Source organism: Haliotis asinina, chromosome 1, assembly GCF_037392515.1.
Source record: "Haliotis asinina isolate JCU_RB_2024 chromosome 1, JCU_Hal_asi_v2, whole genome shotgun sequence".
Classification (NCBI taxonomy): domain Eukaryota; kingdom Metazoa; phylum Mollusca; class Gastropoda; order Lepetellida; family Haliotidae; genus Haliotis; species Haliotis asinina.
In genome coordinates, this window is record NC_090280.1 from 91737623 (window position 1) to 91763877 (window position 26255).

Here is a 26255-nt window from a genome sequence, read left to right on the forward strand (position 1 = left end):
TTGTCTACTCTGTTTTTAAGTTCCTGTCACCCTGAGCACAGAAATGTGTATATTTGAATATTTGACAACCAAAGAAGATAGAAATGTTATGCAAGATTCTGTAAGCCATTGTTACATTATAAAGTATATATTAATGTTCAGAATTTTCAACTTTATGTACATAATTGTTTCAATAGAATTTGGATCTGAATGTGAAACATAATCTTTGACAATTTGGAATTTGGGGGGGGTCAGGGTCAAATTCATCCAAAACACATTAGGCAAATTTCACTTACTTCTCAAACTCTAAGTCTGCTTTGATGACAGAACAACTACAATTAGTGTATGGAAATCAGATCCAGATTCTATTCAGGGGCCATACCAGCAGCCCACAATGTGGACAGTGACAGGATATTGAGCACTGGTTTAGCACCTATGACAAGCACCTGTTAGACATCAAAGGTATGAGGTGGACAGAACAAGCACCTGTGTGTGAGGGAAGATGATGATGGGGAAGAGGCCTGTGCAAGGGGAAGGGTTTATACTGCAGGTTGCAGGAACACTACTGGATGCATTTTAATATTTGGAATAAACATTTTAATGGACAATGATGTCATGTTTGTTTATTATGCCACAGTCAACTTAACAACAGAAGGCAAATACAAACTCATTGGGTCAAGGAAAATCAGCCATTTTAGAATGTTAGTTGTTTAACGTAGCACTGCAATATCCCATCTGTATGGCAGTGTTTTAGATGGTGTGGGTGAGGTTGAACACTGATGATGGCAAGTCAGCTAAATGAGAAAGGAAATCCAGAGTGTATTCAGGTCTTAGATATGATTAGTGGTTTTCTCCAAAGTGAAACATATCAAGGAACAGGCTCAGAGCAAATCGGGGATTAGAACCAACAGAAAGTGTCCAATGTTCCAGGATTGGCTAATGAATGTCATGATATACCAGTTCTTGGTACCAAGTGAATCTCAAGATGTTTGGTTGATGCTTAATTCAGCACACAGCAATATAACACTATATGGCAGTGTTCTGTAAATAATCGAGACTGGACCAGACAATCCAGTGATCAACTTCATGAGTTTATGACGTGTCAACGAAGTCAGCAAGCCAGACCACCTGGTCCCAATATTTGCCTCATACTACAAGCATGGGTTGCTGAAGACCCATTCTAACCCTGTACAGGCCCACTGGTGTGATTGAGGTATAAACAGTTCATAAGAAGGAACTTGCTTTATTTTGTATTCAGTGCTGATTCCCACTGAATGGAGGCCAAGCTGCAATTCAGAAAGTTATCATCCATTAACTTTGTCACCTTCAAATAGACTTAACCCAATGTACTGATAATGTACACTAATTTGCACTAAACAATAAAAAACAAGCAAAACAACTTAAAAATTTATTAAAATTTAGTATATAAACATATATAAAAAACTGAATTCTAAATGCCCTCATATATATAGAAAATATGTCTGTCAGTAGCACTTCTTGGTTCCCAAAGAGGTCAAGTAGAGGTTCTTCTTATAGTGCCATGGTGATGAGAGTATCCCTCATCATCGGTGCCACAGGACTACATCAGCATTACCATAGACCATCACTATGGCAACAACACTATCACTGTTATAGCCCCACCTGGGCACTCGGCCAGCGATCACTTTCCCAAACATGATCATGCAGCATTGTAGTTTCAATCTACTGAGCCAGACACTCTGTTTCCCAAACACAATCACTTTGCACTGTAAGTGGCCGATGTTCACTTCTCAAACACTGTCACACTCAGCTGACACATTCATGTTGAACTGCATACTGCAGACGATCACTGTCCCAAACACAATCATGCAGCATTGTAGTTTCAATCCACTTGTTTCCCAAACACGATCACTTTGCACTATAAGTGGCTGATGTTCACTTCCCAAACACTGTCACATGGCACTGTAGGTGGACTGCACTTGTCCGACACTGAATATCCCAAACACGATCACACTGCACAGTTATTTCCAACCACTCGGCAGATATTCACACATGCAGCACCATAGCTGCATTTCAGCGTCATGTGTGGGCATGAGGCGGTAATTCAAGGATCTGTTGTAGAGGTAAGGAACAAGATGTTAACACTGTATGAACTACACCTGTCCATAAAATTGTTCACTGTCAGGGTAATGTTCTGGATGATTTTTTCTTGGTAATACAAATCAAAATAGGCCACCATTTACCAGTAATGATAAATTTGTTGAATGCTTTCAATCAAATTTGTTATTTCTGTATATTAGTTACTTCTCTGATATCTATCAATAATTGATGTTCGATATCCATTAAATTCATGGAGGCAGTTGCCAGTGTGGAAGAAAACCACGAGATCCCAGCTCTGCTAAGAAGTAACCCTGTACTGCAAATGACAAAATCAGTTGTGAGTGTGTGAAAGGATACTTGGTTGTTCTGTTCCATGGTCTGGATGACCTTGAGGAGAGGGTCAAACTGACACAGAGTCCCGATGTCTCCGATGAGGATCAGTTTGTGTTTAGCTCGGGTCACTGCCACGTTCAGACGTCGAATGTCTTGCAGCAACTCTCCCGACTGAAAGTAATTGTACGAGTCACAATAACATCAGGGAGGTCACAGAGGCTGGTAGACTGTGTCCTGATTCACTTGATTTTCAAGAATTCTTTTGATGTCATATTGCAAATGCTCAGAAGCCTATTCTAGATTAGGATTTAAACTAGTTCTGAAAATGTTCCACAAGGTTGCTTCAGGGGAAAATGCGACCCACACTGCACAGATAGAGCATAGAACAAATGAGTTTGGTTTAGCTCAGTTGTGATCAGTAATGCAGTTCAGTTATTTTCGAGGATACAAGTCTCTGACATTTTTAAGCACAGGTATACAGCTAACGACCCTAAGAACAAAGACCCAACCAGAACCAAACACTGATCTTCTGACATGGAACACTGTTCAGCAATCTGCGCAATCCAGGTAATGAGCTCATGCAATTATTCACTATTTGTTTGCTGTTGAATGCAAAACTCAGTAATATTCCAGGTGATTGGAGGAGGGTCTTAAAAAATTGGGTCTGGACAAGACAATTCAGTGATCAACATCATGAGCATCGATGGACACAACAGGGATACAATGACATGCGTCAACCAAGTCAGTGAGCCTGGCCACCCGATCCCATCAGCCGCCTCTTACACAAGCAGTTAGTTAGTGAAGACCAGTTCTAACTTGGATCTTCACGATCGATTATTCACTGTATCGGCCTAGGCAACAGTGACTCCTCTATACACCCACCTTGTTGCTCGGTGAGCGGCTGCTCCGGACGAAGGACATGATGATGATGCTCTTGTCTCGGCCCTGGTACTGGTCGACGGTGTTGGCCTCTACAGCCACTAGGTGGCGCTCGTGAAGTAACTGCTGCAGGAGCTTCACCTGGTGGCGGTACGGTGCAATGACTCCAATGTCCTCCATGGTCAGGCCACACTGGTAACATAAGACAGGTGCTAATGAGGAAATATTGAGTAATGGGTGTCATGTTTCCCAATGCAGGGCTCGATTCCAGATATGTTAACCTACTTACACTAGGTGCAACTTAAGAGTTGCACCAGCCAAATTCTGAGGTTTTGGTGCACACAAACATTTTTATGATGTAGTACCCATGAAACCATAGCAACACTGAGCAGATCCCTGTCACAGTCGGGACAGTCCATGAATAGCAATGTTTCCGTGCTATACCAATGTTTTTTTTAAAAAAAGAGCTAATTATGAAATATATGTACTTATGATGTTGACTACAATGATTTATTTCTCCAAAACTGACTTGCACCTTGTGCAAGTTAGACTCATAAATAGGTTGCACTTTGTAATATTGAGCTGCACATGTGCAAGCGACAAAAGAACTAAATCAAGCCCTGCAATGCAATGTGTAGATAAATAGTAAATAGATGATAGATGCATGCAGGATAAATAAGGCTTTTGAGGAGAACTTTGCTTGGTGGCTGATAAATGTTAGTTCCAGTTACTGGATGTGTTAAACACTAATCCGTCTACTGACTACTTATGATATGATATGATGATGAATATGATGGAAGAAGAAGAAGATAAGACAAATCAGTAGAAGACAAATCTGTGAATTTGACAATCTTCACAGATTATTCCTGCAGTATCAAGACAACCAGTAGTTACTGAATCTGGTAAAAGACAGAAGATCTAGATCCTATTTAACATTATTTAACATTATTTATGGACTATAACTGCTACTCACCTTGACCAATGTTGACACAACAATGAGGACAAGCTCGGCCTCAACCGTGTTCTTCAACATTCCCTTACCGTCTGATGACTCTGGGGCTGGCACCTGCAAAAGTCTTGGACATTAGAATACTTCTTTATACCCTTGCCATAGAAACACAGTACAAAGCCTGTCAGCGCAGTGGAAATATCATGTAAACCACAACTTCAAACTGAGCTGATTCGTTTGATTTATGATATCTGTCTAACCATTGCCACATCCTTAAACAAGGGTAGAAGATTCCTGTCTTCCTAGTTATCCATGCTAATTGAATGAGAGAGCATCTTGTATAAATACTTTGCTTGAAAAACATGCAGAGAACCAAACCTACATCTTCAGCGTGACATGTGAATGCTTTAAGCATCAGGCCACCCTAGTGAAAACAAACAAACAACCCCAACATAATGGACACTATTTTGCTTATGCCATCAATTCAGTTACTGGCCATCTCTGTAAAATGACCTTCACCTTGTTAGTGTCCAAGAAGATGGCTGCCTGCTGCAGATCAGACGTTAGGACCTGATTGAGCCAAGGTCGTGTGTGGACAGCGGGGTCAGGTAGCACCAGGCAGGACTCGGCCACGTCATTGCTCCCACACTGCAGCAGTCCCCCATACATCAGCTCATTGCTCAGATGCATGATGGTCTTGTTCATACGGTACTGAAGGTTCAGGTCAAAGGTTGCACCAGCGTCGTCAAGACGAGCAAACAGACTTTCCCCCATACCTAGTTCCCTGCAGTCAATGGCAGAGAATCATGATGACATGATGACATGATGACATGATGTTCTGGCATATAGAACTTGACAAGAGCAGCACCTGCCAGTTCAGGGCAATCCTACAATATACATCTAAAAACAGTATGAAATAATCCAAAACCCAGCCAGCTTGCAACTTTATTATGTTATTAACCCAATATGAATATAACTAGACCAGGCAATCCAAGGAAAATTACTCAGATGTATGGACCATGTTATCTAAAACTTTTACCAGATCACTGGGCTGGCTTGCTGTAAATTTAGACCGGTTCATCAGAAATCTATCCCGTCTTGGGTGGGCCTTATTTCATACTCTGCTAGACAACGACACTACTTGCTAAGAGCAGGGCAAACCCTCCCTACCCAAAACAAAGGCAACCCTTACATGCATTGCAGACCTCTTCATGGCAACTTTCAAACAGATCTACTGAAACATTCTTACTTCATTTCAGTCGAAAATTGTGTACACACACCCACATTGACTCTCTCTCTCTCTCTCTCTAATGGTTACATAATCATATATACTACATGATTAATGGAGAAATACAACATAAAATATTAATCAGCACAATAATCCATTAACACCAAATCCAAGGTCTCTTCAGAGCTCTATTCACATTCTATGGCTTCCTCATGGCACATTCAGTTGTAAGGTCCGTCATGGATTTAATGCCAAGTACAGCTGTGCCACTTTCAGCAATATTCCTGCAATACCATGACACCAGAAATGTGCTGCACACATTGTACCCATCAGGGAATCAAACATGGATCTTTGGCATGACAAGCAAACATCTGAACCACTGGACTACTGCAGCCTCCTTACACTGTAACAGTAAGCTGCAACTCACCTTGCCTCCCTGCTTTGTACGACTGGTGGCAACTGTTTGGGATCTCCGACCAACACAAATCTGTCTGCAGCAAACAGAGGCCCAAGACATGCTGGCTGCAGCACCTGTGACGCCTCGTCTACAATACACACATCAAACCTGCGCTGTGAGAAGATCGGGTGGTTCATACCCAGGCAGCTTGTGGCAACTATGTTCTGAAACAAATAGACAAATGTCTCAGTAGAGAACAGCCATAATCAGAATCATTAGAGGAATCCATTATGTAATTATTACATCTATAACTTTCTTGTGGAGAATCTGGTACACTGAAATTACATGGCATCCATCAGAAGCTAGACATCTTTTTCTTGCATCCCCTCCATATATTTGTGTGTACTGGATGCACATATCTGTATAAATAGACTAAATAGACTCTTCTTCATTATTTGATGTTAAGGAGTTCATATGTAGTGATATGTAAGAGGTGAAGAGTCATACATCAGCAAAGAAAATAATCACAAAGCAAGACCAATTTAATTTTTTGCTTTACGCCTCCGTTGGTCATATTTTTGTAAGAATAAGAAAAAAATATATATATATATATATTAATTTTTGCAGCTCAAAAAATAAAATCCTAACGTTAATGTGATACAAGTAAAATGCTTCTGAAATCAGAATGAAACCTAAACTCACTCAACTCATTTTTAGTTGATACTCCTGTCCACTTGCCTACTCACAGCCACAGTAAATGATAGTACACTAATGTTTGCAAATTCAAGAATGTTAAGGGCTCTAGGGCTTGTATCAAGGGTCTTCATATCAACAGAAGAAATGCCGAGCATTAAAAACAAATTTACAGAGACTTCCACTGACTAATTACTAACAGAATGTGAGCTCAATGCATTCCTCACTGGTTATACTATTAGAGATATTCATATTATAGTTACAAACTGTCCAACATTCAAAAACCCACTGACCTGTGATTCATAGAAAGTTCGCAGCTCATGGACGGTGGTTATCTTGGACGTGAGGACTTCAGCAGAGTTGTCATGGAGATCAGGGTGGATTCTGCCAAGACGACCCAACCGTAGAAAGTTTACATTCAGCTGGAAAAGATTACCATATTTGTCATATTTTACATCTCCAAAGTAATTTCTCAACCAGTCTACAAGTACTGATCACAAACACCTGAGAAAAGATCTACATAACAGTCCACATTTTCCTTTGCAAACATTTACATACATGATGCAATGTCTAAATGTTTAGTAATTATCACCGAAAACGTGTCAGTCTTATCAACATTTGTTCACTACAACTAATCCTTGAAGACCGATTATACTTACTAGTGCCTTAACAGGCTTACGAATTTGTGAAGGCCATTTATGATGGCGGCTATGGTACAGCAACTAAACAGATAACGTAAATACCTTTTGGAGTTTGAGCAAGATGTTGTCAACAGCGGAGTGGGTGTAGCTGGTCAGGAGGACAGAGAGGCCAAGGCAGTTGAGGATGCGGACGAGGGCCACGATGGTGGATGTTTTACCTTCACAAGACATTTACGACACTTCAGGACCACAATATGTATGGTAACCATGGTGACAGGCTGATAAACTTGCATGAATGTTTAGGCTGCACTGAACTAAATAATATCTATGTAAATGATAAAACACCAGGTAGGCAGTGTCAGTAACAGTTATAAACTAATTCTTATTTTTAGTGATCTGCAGGCTGCCCAAATGAGAGTTGGGAGTCCATAGCCAAATTGTTACAAGTCTTTGTTTAAGACTAGCAGACATACAAATGCTGAGACATCTGACAGCCGAGACCAATCTTAGCATCAATCTATGTTGCAGACACATTATTTACTGATGAGAGAAGTTGATTTGGTGTACTCTGAAGATGCATGAAAACCTTATCAGTTTAGATTTACACAGAGCAATATGATTTTGGGCGGGTCACAAACTTTCAGTCAAGATTTGAGAGATTTTACTTGAGAAACTAGAATAAATTCTGGACAGTATATTGTTTGGTATTGATCCAGATTATAGAGAGTCTGGTTTGGAGAGGTTCGACTAAACATGTCAAGGTGTATCTCACCTGTACCAGGGTACCCCTTGATCAGCACATAGTCCTTGCACATCAGGATCTGGTAGGCAAACAGTCAATGTGTTCTGATCCATAATTTGAAGGCTCTTTTAGCAGTCTATCATTCAATCAAGACTCAAAACAAGCAAATTATGGCGAATATGTTCAGCATACTTACTCAACTGGAGATATCAATAGACTGGATAATCAAGATAGCTGTTTAATGCTGAAATGTGCAACATTCCTTGGTGCATTTACCAAGTCAGCGACCCTGTCCAACTGATCTCATTTGAAGCTTTGCACTACACTCATGGCTGAAGATCAATTCTAAACTGGATCTCATCCTTTTGGTTAAGATAAAAGTGACAAATATGCACAAATGAAGATGCCAAGACACCAACCTTGAGGATTACAGCCTTCTGTGGCTTGTTGAGTGCCTTGAAGATGGGCTTCACTGTAACACACGGTAAAAAAGTGCAAGTGAGCTGTGTTTCATGCCTCATTGCACAGTACACTGCCTATATAACACTGGACCACTGAGTATAGATATGACCCCATCAATACACATTTGCTGTTTCAAGACCAAGATCAGAATCAGGGTACAGTACAACCAAGACAGACAAATCTGCAAGCCCAATGAGGGTTAAAAGCTCACCTTCCCAACTTCTGAAATTCAATTTTTAACTAACTGTCTCCTTTGCTCTGAATGTAGCAATACCCGAATCCTTCTTACTCAGAAAGGCTCACTGTGGAACACAGACGAAAACCTACAGAACATATTCCTAGATAATAACATCTTGGGTCTTTGGAACCAACCTTTCTCGATGGTGCCCTTGGACATTGTCAGCTGAAACTCGGGCTTCTTCTTGTCTATAATGAGCCCCCTCAGTCTCTCCCTGATAATTGAAATGATCAGAGGTAAAGTAAACTTTCTTCTAGGAGCTTCTGGTGGTTTCTACACAAAGTACAATTCTAAAGGGAAGTGTTGCATTTGACCAATGTACATATACCAGAACACTGTTACGGATTGTAAGCCCTTACCTGGAATGTTGGTTTGCGAGCAGGCGAGACAGGTTGGTGAAGAGGTAGCCAAGGGTGTTGAAGTTATCACATCGGTCAAGGCGGTAGGTGAGATTCTGCAGGGCTGGGTCCTCATGGAAGATGCCCCTAGATGATACCATCAACCAATCACTAATGGAGCTAAATCTCTGTCAAGGTTGATATAGATGCTATTCTGGTAATTGACATCACAAGGCATAGCACAGCCATCAGTCTAAGATTTTTATTACTTGTTGTATGCGATCTGTAAATAATCAGGTTTGGACTGGACAATCTAGTGATTATCATTGTGAACACTGATATACACAAATGGGAGGGATGATATCTGTCAACCAAGTCAGTGAGCCTGACCACCCGAAGCTGTTAGTCGCCTCTTATGCCAAGACCAGTTCTGACCCAAAGTCTGGGAATATGATGATAAGATTCTAAAACTGAACAAAGTATTGTGAGAAGTATGCCTAACAATCACTAGTCTCAACTAGATGATGTGAATTTCCCGTGGTCTGAGTATTGAGATGAGAGTTACTTCCTTTTGTTCAGGTGAAGGAAAGAAATGGCAGAATGGCATTTTGGGTAAAACTTTATTCATTTCTGTTGCACTGACTAATAATTTCATGTGTTGAATTAATGAACTACCTGTCTACAACAATGTCCACTTCAGCTTCACTGATGCTGTATATGAAACCAGATGAGAGGACAAGCAGACGTCCATCATCGGAACTGATGGCCACAGAGTCGTTCTTGGAGAAGCCGAGGGTATGGAGAGGTGCTGGAAACTGCCTGCAGGAGAATACAGATATGTATGCCACTTGCTGGGAAGTGCCTACAGCAGATCACAGTTATGTGAGAAAGGTAGAGAAATCCCTGCAGCAGACACTGGGTGATACAGGAAAGGTGTCTGGATATAGTTAGGGTGTCTGTCTACTGGAGAAGACTAGAGTGTCTGCCTACCTAAGATGATTGGGATGTCTTTTGAAAGTAACAATACAGCTCTCTCCCTCGGCAAATCGCTGACTTTCTGCAACATGGGCCATCTTGGTGTGTTTTATCTTCATTCCTGACAAGCAGTCCCCCTTCTTCTCTCTGTCCACACAAAACGTCACTATTTCAGTTGGATCAGCAATATTGTAAACACATCACTCTGTGCTCATTGATCAGCTATATTACCATAATTTCACCACACAATAACCCAGCAATTCCACACTAGAAACTGTAAAATGCAGACATAACTATGACAATACAGTGGATCTGTCCAATCCGGTAGGTTGTCAACACCAGCATAAAACATCAGTCCTGTCCTTGGCTTGTACATTTATCATCAGCTCTACAATCTGGCATGTCGTGTAAACCTGATTAAGTCTTCAGTCCCAGTGAGTGTCAGTTTAGACAGCTTCCACTGAACGCGCAGTAAATCCCAACAATATTACATTTATATGCCTGCTACACTCCATGTTACACACAACTCTTTATTATTGGGAACGCTCAGCAACAACACTTGTGAAAAACAGGCACACTGAACAACACCTCTTATTAAAGACACCACTCAGTGACAACACCTCCATCATATTGACAATTTTCAGCACTCATCTCACCTGTGGTGACTGCTCCTGCACCAAATGTCGGTGACGTTGCTGCCCCTGGCAGCCTGACTCTCCAGCTCCAGACACACACACCAGTGGAGATAGTAGTCCACATGACACTGCAGCAGGTGCCCCAGTGTCTCCGGCACCAGCTTCTCCATTGCATGACCGGCGCCATGGTTCACACCCTCCACATGTCTGCAACATGGAGTGAGTGAATCCTGCAATATCATGACGGGGGACACCAGAAATGGGATTGAAAATAGACCTAAGCAGATCCTGACAAGACTAAGAGAGATAACTCTGTACATCACACAAGAGTGAGCTTATAGTCTGAGGTATTTGCTCATTGTGCACAGGAAATCAGTGACAGTGAGATACCACATACTGATTCATGCTTTATTTGTTGTTCAATGTCACATTAAGCAATATTCCAGCTACATGATTGCTGTCGATAAATCAAGTCTGGATAAAACAATCTAATGGACAACATCATGAGAATCAATCTTTGCAACTGGGATAAAATGATTTGTGTCAGTCAAATCTGAACATCCGATCCTGTTGGCACCAACAAGCATAGGTTGTCAAGGGTGGTTCATGTTTCTAAATCTATATTGGTGTTCGAAAATGAAATATTTTCAGTTTCTGGTTACATCCACCCCGGTCAGTTCCATGCATTTACCCATTCTCACAAGGCTCTGACAAGGGAAGTGATATATAAAGCACCAACCGCTGGTACACTGCACAATTCAGCAGTTGTGGACATTTGCTGCAGGACCGGTGGTTGTTGATGGGCTTTGGTAGATGTCCGTACTGGTACGTCACATGACCATTCTCCACTGACTTCTTTACTTGTTGTTTAACATAGTACGCCAGCTCATTTCGCAGCTGTATCAGACCTGAAGAAAAAAAAGGAGAAAGTGACACTGATCTTGTTTTTAAGATATTTACACAACAAACTTAGTTTAAATGTTTTTGAGTGGTGTGGCGTACCCTAGTGGTTAAGGTATTATCCACATGGGCATGGTGTGTGAAACCCGTTTCTGGTGACCTCCACCATGATATTGCTAGAATTTTGCTAAAAGCAGCATAAAACTCAACTCACCCACTCTTCGTATTTTTATTCAATGCTAAGCAGAATTCAAGCTACATCAGACTGATCTGTAAATAACCAGGTGTGAAAAAGAAAAACTAGAGACTGATGTCCTGAACATCAGTCTAAGCAAATAGGATGACCTGCATCAGCTACTGTGCTAACTTCCTACCATGAGCATGGGTTGATCAGGTCTAATCTCCATAGAGTTATTTCAAGGATAGGAATGACGTCACTGACCAATGGTGAGTAGATGATGGACATAACAGACAGAACGTCTGGGCAATGGCACTTTATGAAACATGGACTGATCTAATTTAGTTGTGGTATCTGTGTTACACACCTCTCTTGTTATCTCCCTTGACAGCCACTTTGGTCATGACAGGCTCCTTGAGGTACAGCAACAATCCCTCTTCAGGATCCTCACGACGGTCGGACATCATCATAGAGTACAGCGTCACCTAGAATTCACAGCATCAGCACTAACACAAAATCACCTACAACACATATTACCTCCACATCCTAAATCTGATTGATTCACATGATCTTGATAAATCATTCTGGACATAAACTGGGTTTCTCTCATGAGTTAATCTCAACATACATAGACACAAACTATGTCAGGCCTGAGAAGAGTTACCTGCCCCTTGTGTTCGATGGAGAAGGTGGGTCGCCCTGTCTTCAGCTCCAGAGGAAGAACTTTCTTCTTCTGTTGTGCCGCTTTGGGGAACTGCAGGAAGATTGTCATGGGAACATGATGAAACTCAGTAAGTGAGTGAGGGAGCTGGACCAGTATTACAGGTAAAGCTTGACAGGAAAGCTTGAAGTGAAGCAGGTCTTAGATGCTTACCACTTTGGGTGAAGACTATGTCCATGATGGTGACAAAGTTTCTATGGTTAATCTAAACTGTGTCAATGTCGTGCATTATCTTGAAACATATTAACAAGGCCCCTTGTATGGTGCTGAGCTCCATGCAGTGCAGTCCTGCTTAAAGAGCACACAACATAAAGGCCATATTAGTTGTGTACCTCTCACAATGTTCTAACATATATGTCCCTCCTCTTCAACCCTCACTTGGAAGTCCAATAACATTCTAAATATACCACGCACATATATATACTTCACAGTTTTGAATTCTGCGGAAAATTCTGTTTCTTGATAACATCCAGTATCATCTCAGACCAAGCTTAAAAGCTTAAAATTACCTTTCAAAATAGGCGTCATCGTATATGTCGCCATTTTTCACACTATACAAAATTGCGATTCATAGCGTTATTTGCTGTATGTTTTGAAATGTGAAAATCGGATAAATACTATGAGTACTGAATTTCAAAGATAGCATATTAATGATTACTGATATCAAGTTTTCATGTAACCAGTAATGATCATCCTGAAACGTCACCGATGAACCCAGAATCAGTTGGGATGTTTTCAGAAATACACTTATAGGAAAGCTGAAGTGCGCTTTCCGCCATGTTGGACAGTGTTTACAAAATCACGTTTTGAGGAGGCCGGTATTGAGATGCCTTTTACATGACGTATACTGCATTTTCAGCTGCAACAAATGCATCATTGAATTCCCTATACATCTTAGAATCAAATTACAAATGGTCTTTGTCAACTGTCTAGATAAAACTAAACAAAAGATACTGGGTATGAGAACATGTGCTTGTTTGCAAAAGATACTGGGGTAAACAAAAATTGTTTAAATACATATAAACCAAATATTGCTGAGTGCAGCGTAAAACTAAACTCACTCTCACAAAAATCAGGTCATGTCTTAATTTAGACAAACCTTACGTCCATATTCGAATAGTTCCATACAAAAAAAGCCATCTCTTTGTACCTTTCACTGAATTCTTATGAAGTGAAATAATTACATAATCATAAGAAGAAATATATTATCCCTAATGAATATTCAGGTGTTGCGAAATTTTCATTTCCGCTAAGCTGATGCCACACAGGTGCCTGTGTTGCTCACAATAAGATACATAGTAAAACAAATTCTCTTCATGTGATCTGAGTTACACTGACCTAATGTTAAGCGTACCAGAGTTATGCCCCCTTATCTTTATACCTCCATGACTTCTCTGTCGACGTTTGATGTCATAGAAGAAATTCGATTTTTGACATATTTCAGGTCATTTTTGATTTTGTGAGTATGACAATACGCATTAGCACATACATCTATTTCATATACACTTATGTTGCTCAGATATCAAGCTGTATTTTCTTTAGCTCACACTTTCTGTAAAGATGACAAATTAAAAAAATCATAGCAGAGTGCTTTTATTGGTGCGCGTTAAAAAACGGAGACATCTGCTGTTTTTAAGGCACACCAAAGTTTTGGACATTTATGAGTGTCTGCTTCTCAAACCCCTGAGGTAATCGCAGTAATATTTATACCAACAGATAGGAAATTTAATATTTTACATTTCTGCGTATTTTTATAGCCGTAAGCATATCCAGGACCACACGAGTGCAATTCTTGCATAACGTTCACTTTTCAAACCAAACCATTTCAAACCATTTATGAAAATGCCTGATAAAAATTCGGCATCCAGGGGGTTAACAATGACTAAAGTTTGCAGCAATATTCCAGCTATATAGCAGCAGTCTGTAAATAATTGAGCCTGGACCAGACAATCCAGCGATCAACAGCACGAGCATCATTCTGATCAATTGGGAACTGATGAGATGTCAACCAAGTCAGCGAGTCTGACCACCTGATCCTGTTAGTCGCCTCTTATGACAAGCATAGTCGCTTCTTACCGCAAGCATGGGTTGCTGAAGGCCTATTCTACCCCGGACCTTCATGGGTCAAAGTTGGGTGAAGAAATTGTGTAAATGTGTATAACGTACATATAATGCACAATAAAGAATTGTATATATGTAAAAAGCCAGAAAACAAATACATACAGAAAAAACCAGACTTTTATCCCCAACAAACCCTATACCAACCTCAACTTGTACTGTCATATCAATCTTTCCCTTGACGCCAAATCTGAAAGATGCACAAGGATTTATCTCTGTTAAAAGGTTGAGATTAACAAATGATAGATAAAACTGACTGAACCAAGTCAAATATTTTCTGCCTGTCAATAAAATATGGGAAACGATTGTTAAAACCATGTGAATTAATACATCATTCAGTAATGAAGTAACTATGAAGGAAAGTAAATGTGAGGCCTGAGTGGCCGTGGTGACAGTCAAATTCAGTGACTGGATGAATGAGTGAGAGTTAAACTGCTTTTGGCAGTTTTCCAGCAGTATCTGGTACACCAGGGATGGGCTTCACACATTGTATCCATGTGGGGAATCGAACCCAGGTCTTTGGCATGACAAGCAAATACTTTATCCACTAGACTACCCCAATGCCCCTTTAAATTCAATGAATACATATGGACTAATATGAAGTTATTTACAAAACAGCTGAGTTCTTTGATGGTCATTTTAGAAGACTTGAGGGCATTGCTCTAACAAAGACATACAATGCATAAATAGTTATCATGTTGAATGAATAGTATGTTTTGGGCAGTGTGTTTATATTGCAGATATGTGGCTATTTCAAAATGTAATTCATTTTGACATTTGACCAAACTGGACTAAACTGTGGTCAGCATTAGTCTGTAAGCTACTGGACTACTTACCGAGGTGACCAGATGTTCTCTTCAATGTCATGGACCTTCACCACCTTCACATCTGAACTGAAAACAGAGCAATATCAAATAACATCCTCATCACTGTCTCAGCTATATCCCAGCATGGATAATGGGTGGGTATGACAGGGGGCAGGGCATGACAGGGATAGGGTATGATAGAAGATGGGCAGGGGGTATGAGAGGTGGTGGGGCATGATGGGTTGCGGCATGAGGTATGAGAGGGCGTGAGGTATAACAGGCGTGGGGGTATGAGAGAAGACAGGGCATGGGGTATGAGAGGACGTGAGGTATAACGGGTGGTGTATGAGAAGAGGCAGGGCATGAGATACAACAGGAGGTAGGGCATAGGGTATGAGAGGATGTGAGGTATGACTAGGGTGGGGTGTTTGAGAAGGGGCATGACAGCAGGTGTGCCATGGGGCATGACAAGAGGTGAGGTATAACAGGGGAGGGTGTGAGGGGAAGCAGAGCATGCCATGGGGTGTGGCATGGGGTATGATAGGAGGTGGGGTATGAGATGGGCAGGGCCTGGGATATGAGTGGAGGTGATGTATGACTGGGGATGGGGCATGATTGGGCCAGGTATGACAGGAATGGGTTATGTGAGGAGGTGAGGTATGACAGGGGGTTGGGCATGATGGGGCCAGGTATGACAGGAGGCGGACATGGGGTATGAGAGGAGGCAGGGTAAGCCAGGGAGGGAGGTGTGATGGGAGCACAGTATGACAGGAGGCTGGGTATGACGGGCCAAGGTATGACAGGGAGCATGGTACGATAGAGGGCAGGGTATGACGAGGATGGTGTATGTGCAACAGTGACACCTACCTGTTTGATGCCAGGGTCTGGGGTGTGAGAACTGAATATTTTTCCACCCAGGTCTTGAGAGTTGGAATGTACTTGTTTATTTCTTCCAGCACCACAGATTCGTTGGTCACGTGACAGTACCTGGAGTGAAAGACCTCATCAGCTGACAGCACTTAAATTTACTATTTATAATTATACTTACCATCAAAAGTTTTGACTCACTTTATTCTCTCACCATATGGTTGCATCGAAGATGGGAACCAACTGCAAACTTTATGCAGATGAACTGCATGAAGATCATGCACCAAATTGCTGAAAAGCATGTGCAAATATTGTCCATTTGAACAGATGCATTTTGGTGTAAAGTTTTGTTAAAAATTCACCAATTTTCACTGATTTGTATCATTTATTAAACTCATGACGATAATCTTTTCACCTTTATGAAGCAGTTTTACAATACATCAGTTCACGTTTAAACAGTACCGGTACCTTTAAATAACATGTAATATTTTGCTACATTTTGTTTAGAACAGACGACAGAAGTAAGTGGCTATATTTACTCTAGTGAGTCTAAACTTTTGAAGGAGAGTATTGATTGAAAAAAGGTACAAAAGAAACTGTACTGACAAGTACATATCAGTCTGAAGATGATGAGAGCAGCTGAAAGTTTGCTGGTCCTGTGTTGTGTGCAGGCCTCACAGGGTGGGATGGCTCCAGTGGTCTGCCCACATTGTCCAAGACAAGTAGAAATTCTAGCAGGACTTGTTGATTTCTCCCTGAATCTAATTACCTTAAACTTATCACAATTCCAAGATGATCTGTAGACTATTTGGTTTTGACTCATCGCATCTAATCCTGACATAAAATAGGTAAAGACTGTCTATGGTCACAAAGTAAGTTACAAGGGTAGCCATTCTTGGGAGTGTGCATTATGTGGGCTTCCACAGTATGTGATTAAAACAAGCTATGCCTTAATGACATGTAAACCTAGAATATAAAAACCTGTCAACAACTGACAGTAAACACAACAAGAATAACACAGATATAAAACTGTAGACATACGAGCGTAACACTATAAAAACAGGCTATAGATCACTAGTCACTGAAGGTGGCTGAGTCATACACGGTACCACGGGGACTTACAATACAAATGCTACCTGCATCAACCCAAATGGGATTTACACATTTCATCTGTTGGCAATTGTGCTGTTTATATATTTACAAAACATATTTATTGCAATTTATTTTAAAGAAAATCCTATTTCTTAGAAATAGTTAATAATTATATGAGTACAGCCCCATACTGAAGCACACATTGCACAAGTAGTGTCACTCAATGGGGTGTGGCGTGTGAGCTGTTTAAGGTACCCGGCAATTGATCAAGTGAGTTTGAGTTGCTGTGATCTCTGACAGAGTGTAAAAACCTTCCATACACTTTGTGTGCTGACTCCTTTCATTATTGCTACAAACCCTAGTGTACAGTACACAATCCCGTGCACTTAACCCCCTACCAAACCATGAATCTGTTGGTAAATGACTCGATGGTAGCCACAAGAATACATGCAAACACCTAGTTGCGGGTACAGCAACATGCAGTGAACTTGGACAAAGTACTGTGACTATGTGTTCCAGTCCACATTAGGATATTAACTTGGTGGGACTAGTGGCTGCAAAAGTTGTATGCTCCCCAGGGAGTTGACATTGACAATATGATGTACAGTTAAGACTCATATCAGAGATTGAGGGAAAAAACAAAGCACTTTGAGCATGCATGAAGATGGGATGGCCTGTAGCACTATGTGAATGCCCATATAATAAATAATAAAATAACCTAATGCAAGTGTCTTTTGTCAAATGCCTCTGTTCAGGGAATAGGTTCCTGCTAGCAATAGCAGTTATATGAGTGTCAACATTCAAACACCTCACATGCAGCTAGGGTTGTAAAATCCACAGGGAGTTCAGAATAAAAATGAGTACACATAGAGTAATGAGCATTCAACTGACAAATGAAATTAGGTTCAGGATAGTACCTTAGTATTAATATTTTGACCAGGAACTTACATTTCATGAAGGAACTTGTTCAGCTTCATGACAGACTTTGCCACTTCCAGCATGTGCTTTGTTGTCGTCAGACCCTGCTTCACAACCTGTACAGTGAATGATAGTAATGATACGCTGTGGTTGGAAACACGTCATATCCTCAAATCACTGGTTCAATACAATTTGTATCCTCATACTACTGGTGTAATACAATCCGTACCCTCATACCTACTGGTGCATATTCCCATACTACTAATGCAATACAAGTCCTATCCTCATACTACTGGTACAATACAATATATATTTTCATACTACTAGTGCAATACAATTTGTATCCTCATACTACTAGTGTAATACAATCCGTACCCTCATACCTACTGGTGCATATCCCCATACTACGTCTACTAGTGCAATACAATTTGTATCCTCATACTACTGTTGTAATACAAGTAAAATCCTTAAATTACTGGTGTAATATAATTTGTATTTTAATACTACTGACGCACATCCTCACACTTGTGCAATACAATTTGTATCCTCAAACTACTGTTGTAATACAAGTAAAATCCTTAAATTCCTGGTGTAATATAATTTGTATTTTAATACTACTGACGCACATCCTCACACTTGTGCAATACAATTTGTATCCTCAAACTACTGACGCACATCCTCACACTTGTGCAACACAATTTGTATCCTCATACTACTGGTGCATATCCTCATACTCATGGCGCAATACAGGTCATATCCTCATACTACTAGTGCAATACAAGTCATATCTTTATACTACTGGTGTAATATAATTTGTATCCTCATACTACTAGTGCAATACAAGTTGTGTCCTCATACTACTGGTGCAATACCAGTTGTATCCTCATATCCGCAATTCAAGTGATATCCTCATCTCAACTACTGATGCAATACAATTTTTATCCTCATACTACTTGTGCAATACAGTCTGTATCCCCATACTACTGGTCCAATATCCTCCAACTAATGTGTGACCAACTACCAGCTTGGTGCCACCCCTTCCTCAAAAGCCTGGCACCTCTTTATTCACATCAATATCACATCAGAGTGAATTGCATGTCATATATAAGAAATATGGGGTAGCTGATAGGGTGAAACTCATCGTGCCAAAGACCCTTTAGTAATTCCCCACATGGGATGAATATGTGATGCCTATTACTGGTACAGTTTTTCAAGCCTGAAAGACTGAAGTTTGCTTTCGATTAACTGTTAAGGCATTTTCTTATAATTTCATTATTAGACTTCACATTTTATGGCCCTTCAAAGAATATTTAAACGACTACCCTACTGAAGGGCCTTTCAAGGTTGGTCTGTCATACTGAAGGCGTTCAAGGCAGTACCATGATTGTACGAAGACATGTCAAAGCTGCAAATCATACTGAAGACCATCCATTATCTTGAATTCAGGAGTACATACTAAAGGCTTTTCCTTAAATAATCTGTTTCTCTATATACTTTAGATATAGAAATATATATACTTATACATACATATATAGTTTACTTACACAACTTGGACCTACCTGCTGAAACAAGCAGTGGATGATGCTGCCAAACAACATGTGAATACTCTTGTCATCACTTCCCTGAAACACAAAGAACATGTGAATACTCTGGTCATCACTTTCCTGAAACACAAAGAATATATGAATACTCTTGTCGTCACTCCCCTGAAATACAAACCACATGTGAATACTTCTGTCATCACTTCCCTGAAACACAAACATAACGTGCCACAGAGCAAGTGACTTCAAGAAAGTGACTTGTCCTGACTAATTTTCCACTTGCCCTGATTTTGACACAGTGCGTGATGTTAATGTTCACTGGACTATTTATCGAAGAGTGATAATTTCACTCTCTACTAGCAATACTTTATTATTAGTGCTCCCTTTAATAGCTTTGTTATGAACAGATAAAAATTAAATCCAAGATTATTTGCAGTTTGAATCCATGAGTGAAAATTAGTAGTACACGGACAAGTAACATAGCATTATTGGATTGCCCCAAATGAAAACTAACTTGTCCCGGGTATCGGGTGATGGGATTTTTTAAGTCCTGAAATAACATGTGAATACTTTTGTCATCACTTCCCTGAAAGAAAGACAGCCCATCACTGCCCTAGAAACAAACAACAGCACATGAATATTGCTGAAACCTAAACCTGACTGATTATTCTCTTCAGCACCTCCCAGAGTGCTGCACGTGAACACATCTGTCATCATCTCCCAGAAACTCAGGACAGTTCTCATGATACTTCCTAGTATGCAGTTATCAATGGCAACACATCATCTTGCCTTCCAGTATATCTACCGAGCATCCATTGTGATGACCTGATACTTACATCACTCACTTCACAGCCACACATTCCAAAACACAAAATTCTCCTACATTGTAAACCAAAAGTCACTGTGTTCTGTAATCTGATTGTTTGAAAAACATGATCAAATGGTATTAGATTCCCGGAAACTGCAAGACTATTCACTGCGTATTTACACGTAAACAATTGTTTTGTTGTGTCATCAACAGTGGTGACGTCATTCAAATCATATTGTGACGTAAAGTCAGAATGACGTCACAAATGAGCAACTCCAGATGCTACCATGGGAACCAGCTGAAACGGCCAGCTGATGACACTTTACTGCTGTACTCATACTCGATGTAAACGAGTGCAGACAGTAAAACCCCTTTGGTTTACTTTTGTGTTTACAATGTCGATAAACATCATAAACATCATAAACGCCGTCGGTTCCAAATGCATTCCCGTGCTTCAAATACTCAATAACACCCGGAAATTGGCCAACACATGATGTTTATCTCCTAAAAAAACTCACCTTGAACTTTTCATTCAACACCGACCTGCAACAGATAGATAAGCCATGTAAATAACGGATGCCATGACCCTTGCTCATCATGAAACTTGGCAGTTCAACTGAAATGGTCAAACATGAATCAAACTGGTATTCTGTATACACTGGAATATGAACTAGATTCTCCACTAGTTGGGATTCCTGGTACTGCTTGCCTCTCTCTTCAGATATGGATTTTACCGAAGTGATATCTCTTGTGGAGGCCAGTTTCATCTGACACATGACTTCATCACCATTTTGCTTCTTGTTTGCTCTTCTCAGTAATATTTTAGCTACAATGACTTTGGGTGAAACATGGTATTTTGCCTTCGGTTTGGTATACCATAATGCAATAAAATGCTTTGGTGTTCATATCATCATTTTATCAACCTGTTTAAACCTTTTCTAACCATGCTAACATGTCTAGAACTTGAATCATTTGGTCAAAATCTATGTATTTCTTTGTCATATGTCATTTTTCTGTGTTATGATCACATCTCATAAACTAAACTGAACAGAACCGAGGACGTTGTACTGCAATATGGACCATATCATGATAAAAGTGCACCATTTCACTGTGAGTGAGTTTAGTCTTGCAAAACTTTTAGCAATATTCCGGCAATATCATATAAGGGAACCCCAAAGTGGGCTTCACACGTTGTACCCATGAGGGGAATTGAATCAAGGTCTTCTGTATTTCAAGTGGATGCTTTCACCACAAGGCTATTCCACAAGTAAAAACAAGACAGGACCTCCTACCTCCGCATGCAGAAGACTCCCGAGACGACCGATGTCCCTGACAGAAGTAGGTCGGGACACACAACGATGAGCCCAGCTTGGTCAGTGACATGATACACACCATCGGTGCAGTCGGCGAAGACGTGCACAATGTCTCCCTCAGAAACATGACTGTCCATCCTGCAACAGAGTTCAATGTACAATATGGCCCTTTGACATCATGTTTGCATATTTAATCCAAAGAAAGAATCTCAACACTCTTTTCTTGCGTTCCTTCTTTCAGGCAGGTCTGTATGTTACTATATTCAAGTGGCTGCATCCTGTTGAACGTATTTATTCAACAGCTCCAAGTTAACATATTTCAGTAAATGTTAGGCAGCATGTTGAAACAAAGTAGAAGTTGTTCTCACCAGAAGCCCTGCAGAACGCACGTCCGCTTCTCCTCTCCATCAATGCTGTAGTTGCTGTCTCCAGCGTCGTCTTCAGCCCTCGTCAGATTCAGCAGAACCTCATCCCTGACACAGCATCAGTAGAAACACCACTATGACATCAGTATTTTGGCACTTAAACCCCTATCAGTCGTTATTATATATGATCAGTATTAAGGGCAGTGACAAAAAAAGAGCAAAAGCAAACTTTGGCAGGACAAGTGAATGTTTTAACCACTAAGTTACCCCATCCCTACTTTACTCGGGAACCTCTGACTGACCTTCCGTGAGTGACACTCGACACCTTGTAGCGGTTAAACCTGTCTGCAGCACAGCCAGGATCTGCCAACCCCTGTTGCCTAGCAACAGAATCAGTGCAATGTATTACTATTAGTCCCAGACAGACAGCAGTAGAAACTATTCACATTATGAGTCAAAATTATCAAAATTCGCATTTACAAAATTCTGCAGTAAAAACAAAACCATACCTCCCTAAAAGTTAATACAAAGTCAAATTTTTCACTAAAAGTCTGTTGCATGCATAGTGTCACTGATATCTATTATGGTGCTATCCATGGTGAAACAATCCTCATGATCACAATAAATATAAAAATAAACAGAAACAACTGGGCTAAGTCTCTACAGAAAACCTCAACTGCTGAACACTCACTGATTGACATCTTTGAATGGTGTCAGATGTGACAGTTCTTCACACAAATCTTGACTTGAGGTTGGTGATGGAGTTCCAACTTCCATGACCTCTGACTCTTGTGATGAGAGTTCATTGTTGTGGATGACCTTGGAGGGATGAGAAAGAAGAATATTCCTCCCAGGAGCTTTGTATGTATCTTCCATGTTGTCTTTCTTCTTTCTCCTGGGCATGATAATACTTGGAGATTCAGAATTTGAACTTACCTCCCCTTTGTCACCTTCGAATGAGTTGTCAAGAGTACGAAACAGCTCCAATTCTTCTTCAGTTATAGCTCCTATGTCTACACTTTTTTGTGACATCTTCTCTTGCTTATTTCTTGACACTTTAGCAACAGGAACATGTTTCTCTCTGACAAGACCCGCCTGAGACTCTGACTTTGCTCCAAGTTCTCCCAGAATCTCCCCAAGTAGCTCATCATCACCCATGGCATCAGAGGTGCCAGGCTTAGAGGAAGGGGTGGCACCAAGCTGATAGTTGGTCAACTTGTGACTCACACTACCCACAGCCTTACCTGCACTCATGTGGGACAGGATCCTCTCCACCCTTGTCTTCCTCTCAGGGACAGACTGGGACAATGTCTTACTCTTAACCTTGTTGTCTGATGTCTGTGTAACTTTGATGTCCGATGATTCGTTTACAAAATTTTCTTTGTCAGGTATGACAACGGAATCAGCATACAAAGTCCGTTTTGAGGAGGGTGATGTGCCAGATTTAGCTAACCGTTTCACACGATCACTTTCATACGTTTTAGTTGGGGTCTGGGCCTCAGGGCTGTCGTCTGCTGGGGTATCTAAATTGTCATTCTCCCTCACTAACCCTCTCTCTGGTGCCCCATCACCTGAAACATCAGCTGGACTGTTGAAAGACACGGAAACCATCCCAGTTAACTTTGATTTACGCTTTTTCACCACTTTTGGTGGTGGAGGTCTTGTGATGGGGTTGCTGTTGACACTGAGGAAGCTTCGGCTGATGAAGATCTTTTTCTTCATCTTCCTCGTTTTATCCTCCTCGGGTGTGTCAGGTATTACAATTTCAGGGCTCTCAGTAACCATGGCAATGGAGTCACATGATTTGTCAGGTGACTGAAACTGAGTTTCGGGTATACTTGTTGGTTCCATCTCACACTTTGTGCCATTTTCATCTCTCTCCCTGGTAAACACAGCTTCTGGATGACTTTGGGATGGGAGTGATGATTTCTGTTGAGTAATGGGGGACATCAGAGTCCCTTGAGGTACTGAAGTGGAGGGTTTCCTTATAGACAATTTTGACCCCACAGTAGAGAACAGTTTTCTCTGGCCACCTCCAGGGGCAGGGTTCTTCTGAAGAAAAGCATAAATTGCATATTCGTAACTTGACTGATACACAAAAAAAACAAACAAAAAAAAATCCAATAAACTGATTACCAAGACAACATTCCTGACTGAGTATGAGAAGAGTGTGGTGAGTGAGTGAATGCGAAAAAGAGAGAGAGAAGTGAGAGGAATGTAAATTTTTGTTTCCTGTTCCATGCTACACTTAGCTTTAATAGCAATGCGAGTTTGAATGAGGATAATAATTATCGAATGTTGACCAGATTCTAGTGGTTAGCATGATGAGAATATATCTATGCAACTAGGATATGATGACATTGACATTTAACCAAGTTAGAGAGTCTGACAACCCAGTCCTGTTAGTAGCCTCTTACAACAAGCATGGGTCGCTGAGGATAAGTTCTAACACGAATCTTCACAGGTAGTTGGAATGAACATGCTTACATAGTAATGTGTGAATAAATGAATGTTTCAGTCAGCAGATATTACTGCACAATCCCTTGACAAATATCAATGACACATTAACTGCTGATTTGACATTGCATCAACAGCCAAGATAATATTTGTTATCCAATTGTGATGGTTGTTATCATATTCACAATATAATGGATTCACTTCAGCCCAGGTAGATGCCCACACTGAATCTGAAATATATAATAGACCTTAAGGCAATTACTGACCTGCAGATAACCCATAAATATAACATAGATACCTCAAAAAATGACGATATTGACCTCTGCTTCTCTCCCTGAAACAGAAAATGTCTTTAAATCTGTTCAGCAAAGAAACACATAAAAAAAGAAAAACAAAAAATACTCATAAGGTCACCTTTTGTTGTTTGAAAATAACAAACACACAACCATCAATGAATTTGATCTTCTTAAATATACATACATTGATGAAGTGACAAAACACTTTGGATCACCTGCAAACTCAATGCCAGTATCATCAACCTACAGTATTTTCTATCTATTTATTGTTTGCTAGCTGCTAATGCCACACTATGCCAATTCCAGCTGTATGATGTCAACCTTCAAAATAATCACGTCTGGACCAGACAATCCATTGTCTGATATCATGAACAACAATCCATGCAAATGAGACACAATCATGATACAAGATACAGCATGCCTAACCACATATGTTCATTACGTGCCACTCATGGGTAGCCAATAACAATGCAATTGCTGCATACTAGCTGCAAGTGCAATCTTGATATGTTAATATCAAATTTGAAAAACTGGTTTATTGAAATTACCGGATTTCTTTTAGAACTAGCTCAGGCAAGTGGCAAACATTATAGCATGACAGTGGTGGGCTAAACTCTTGAGGATAAAAGAAATTCTGACTCTAACTTCCACAAAAAATCTTACATCTTGCTTGTCTGCAGGTGCTTGTTTCTTCTTGTCAGCTTTCACCATGATGACCTTTGAGAGCTGTGAAGTCTACTGTAAAGCATGTACCAATATCACCACTATCTCACTGTCCATGACCTGGGACAACTATCTGAAAAATAAATAAGTTCAGTTATTTCAAACATATTTATCTAGGATTTCAAAATCAAGCCTTACATCGTCAAAAACAAGACAATTCCTGACAAAGTACTGGAGTTCCTTCTTTAAAGAAAGTCTGGGGAAAACATAACAAATCAAAACCTGTGAGAAGGATGAAGTAACATCGGCATCCGAGTGTATTCTACTGAGCACAACTTACTGATCGTTCCACTAATCGTCTTAGTATGTCGACTCTGACATTCCTTAATTGGAGAGAGTTCTATATACTGAGCTATAGAGGGGGTACGGGCGGAACTCTTTCCCTAACACTCTAGCAGACCCAATGACATCAATTGTCTTCTCGTGCTGCGACTTACAGTTGTCAAATTCCCCGCCATTTATTGTGATACTTATCAGCAGAGATAGGAAACGAATTGTGATTTCTGAAGTGCAACCCTTTCCCGGTAAAGTCTGCAAATTTTATTGATTGCTATAACAACGTTTCTGTGTAAGGCATCTGTGTC

At 40.5% G+C, this 26255-nt stretch overlaps 1 protein-coding gene across 2 annotated transcripts; it reads right to left on the bottom strand.

The window, feature by feature from the left end:
- Positions 1 to 1372: 1372 nt before the first annotated feature.
- LOC137284280 (DNA replication ATP-dependent helicase/nuclease DNA2-like) lies at positions 1373 to 26155 on the bottom strand. 2 transcript variants are annotated; one of them, XM_067816035.1, is made up of 31 exons: positions 26109 to 26155; positions 25612 to 25744; positions 24951 to 24986; positions 22887 to 24247; positions 22498 to 22575; positions 22199 to 22303; positions 21810 to 21968; positions 21036 to 21060; positions 19728 to 19790; positions 18199 to 18284; positions 16159 to 16278; positions 15322 to 15378; positions 14633 to 14675; positions 12311 to 12400; positions 12014 to 12131; positions 11308 to 11476; positions 10590 to 10775; positions 9949 to 10080; positions 9634 to 9777; positions 8980 to 9105; positions 8755 to 8834; positions 8340 to 8392; positions 7951 to 7999; positions 7281 to 7396; positions 6831 to 6959; positions 5875 to 6068; positions 4739 to 5003; positions 4244 to 4336; positions 3274 to 3462; positions 2416 to 2562; positions 1373 to 2070 (listed from the first exon to the last, which is right to left on the bottom strand). In XM_067816035.1, the coding sequence occupies exons 2-31, from the start codon at positions 25657 to 25659 to the stop codon at positions 2038 to 2040; spliced, it is 4494 nt and encodes a 1497-aa protein (XP_067672136.1). In that variant the 5' UTR covers positions 25660 to 25744; positions 26109 to 26155; the 3' UTR covers positions 1373 to 2037. The 2 variants fall into 2 exon arrangements, with proteins under 2 accessions (XP_067672136.1, XP_067672144.1); XM_067816043.1 differs by having other exon boundaries at positions 25952 to 26143.
- Positions 26156 to 26255: the final 100 nt, after the last annotated feature.

What these genes read in the sequence shown, in the direction of transcription:
- LOC137284280 (XM_067816035.1), bottom strand. Translation starts at nt 25,659, where the DNA reads ATGGTGAAAGCTGACAAGAAGAAACAAGCACCTGCAGACAAGCAAGAT. An exon ending in AACAAGTTCCTTCATGAAAT is followed by an intron (nt 16,279 to 18,198) that starts GTAAGTTCCTGG and finishes CTTTCACTCCAG; the next exon opens with GTACTGTCACGTGACCAACG. An exon ending in CAAGGGAGATAACAAGAGAG is followed by an intron (nt 11,477 to 12,013) that starts GTGTGTAACACA and finishes TTTTTTCTTCAG; the next exon opens with GTCTGATACAGCTGCGAAAT.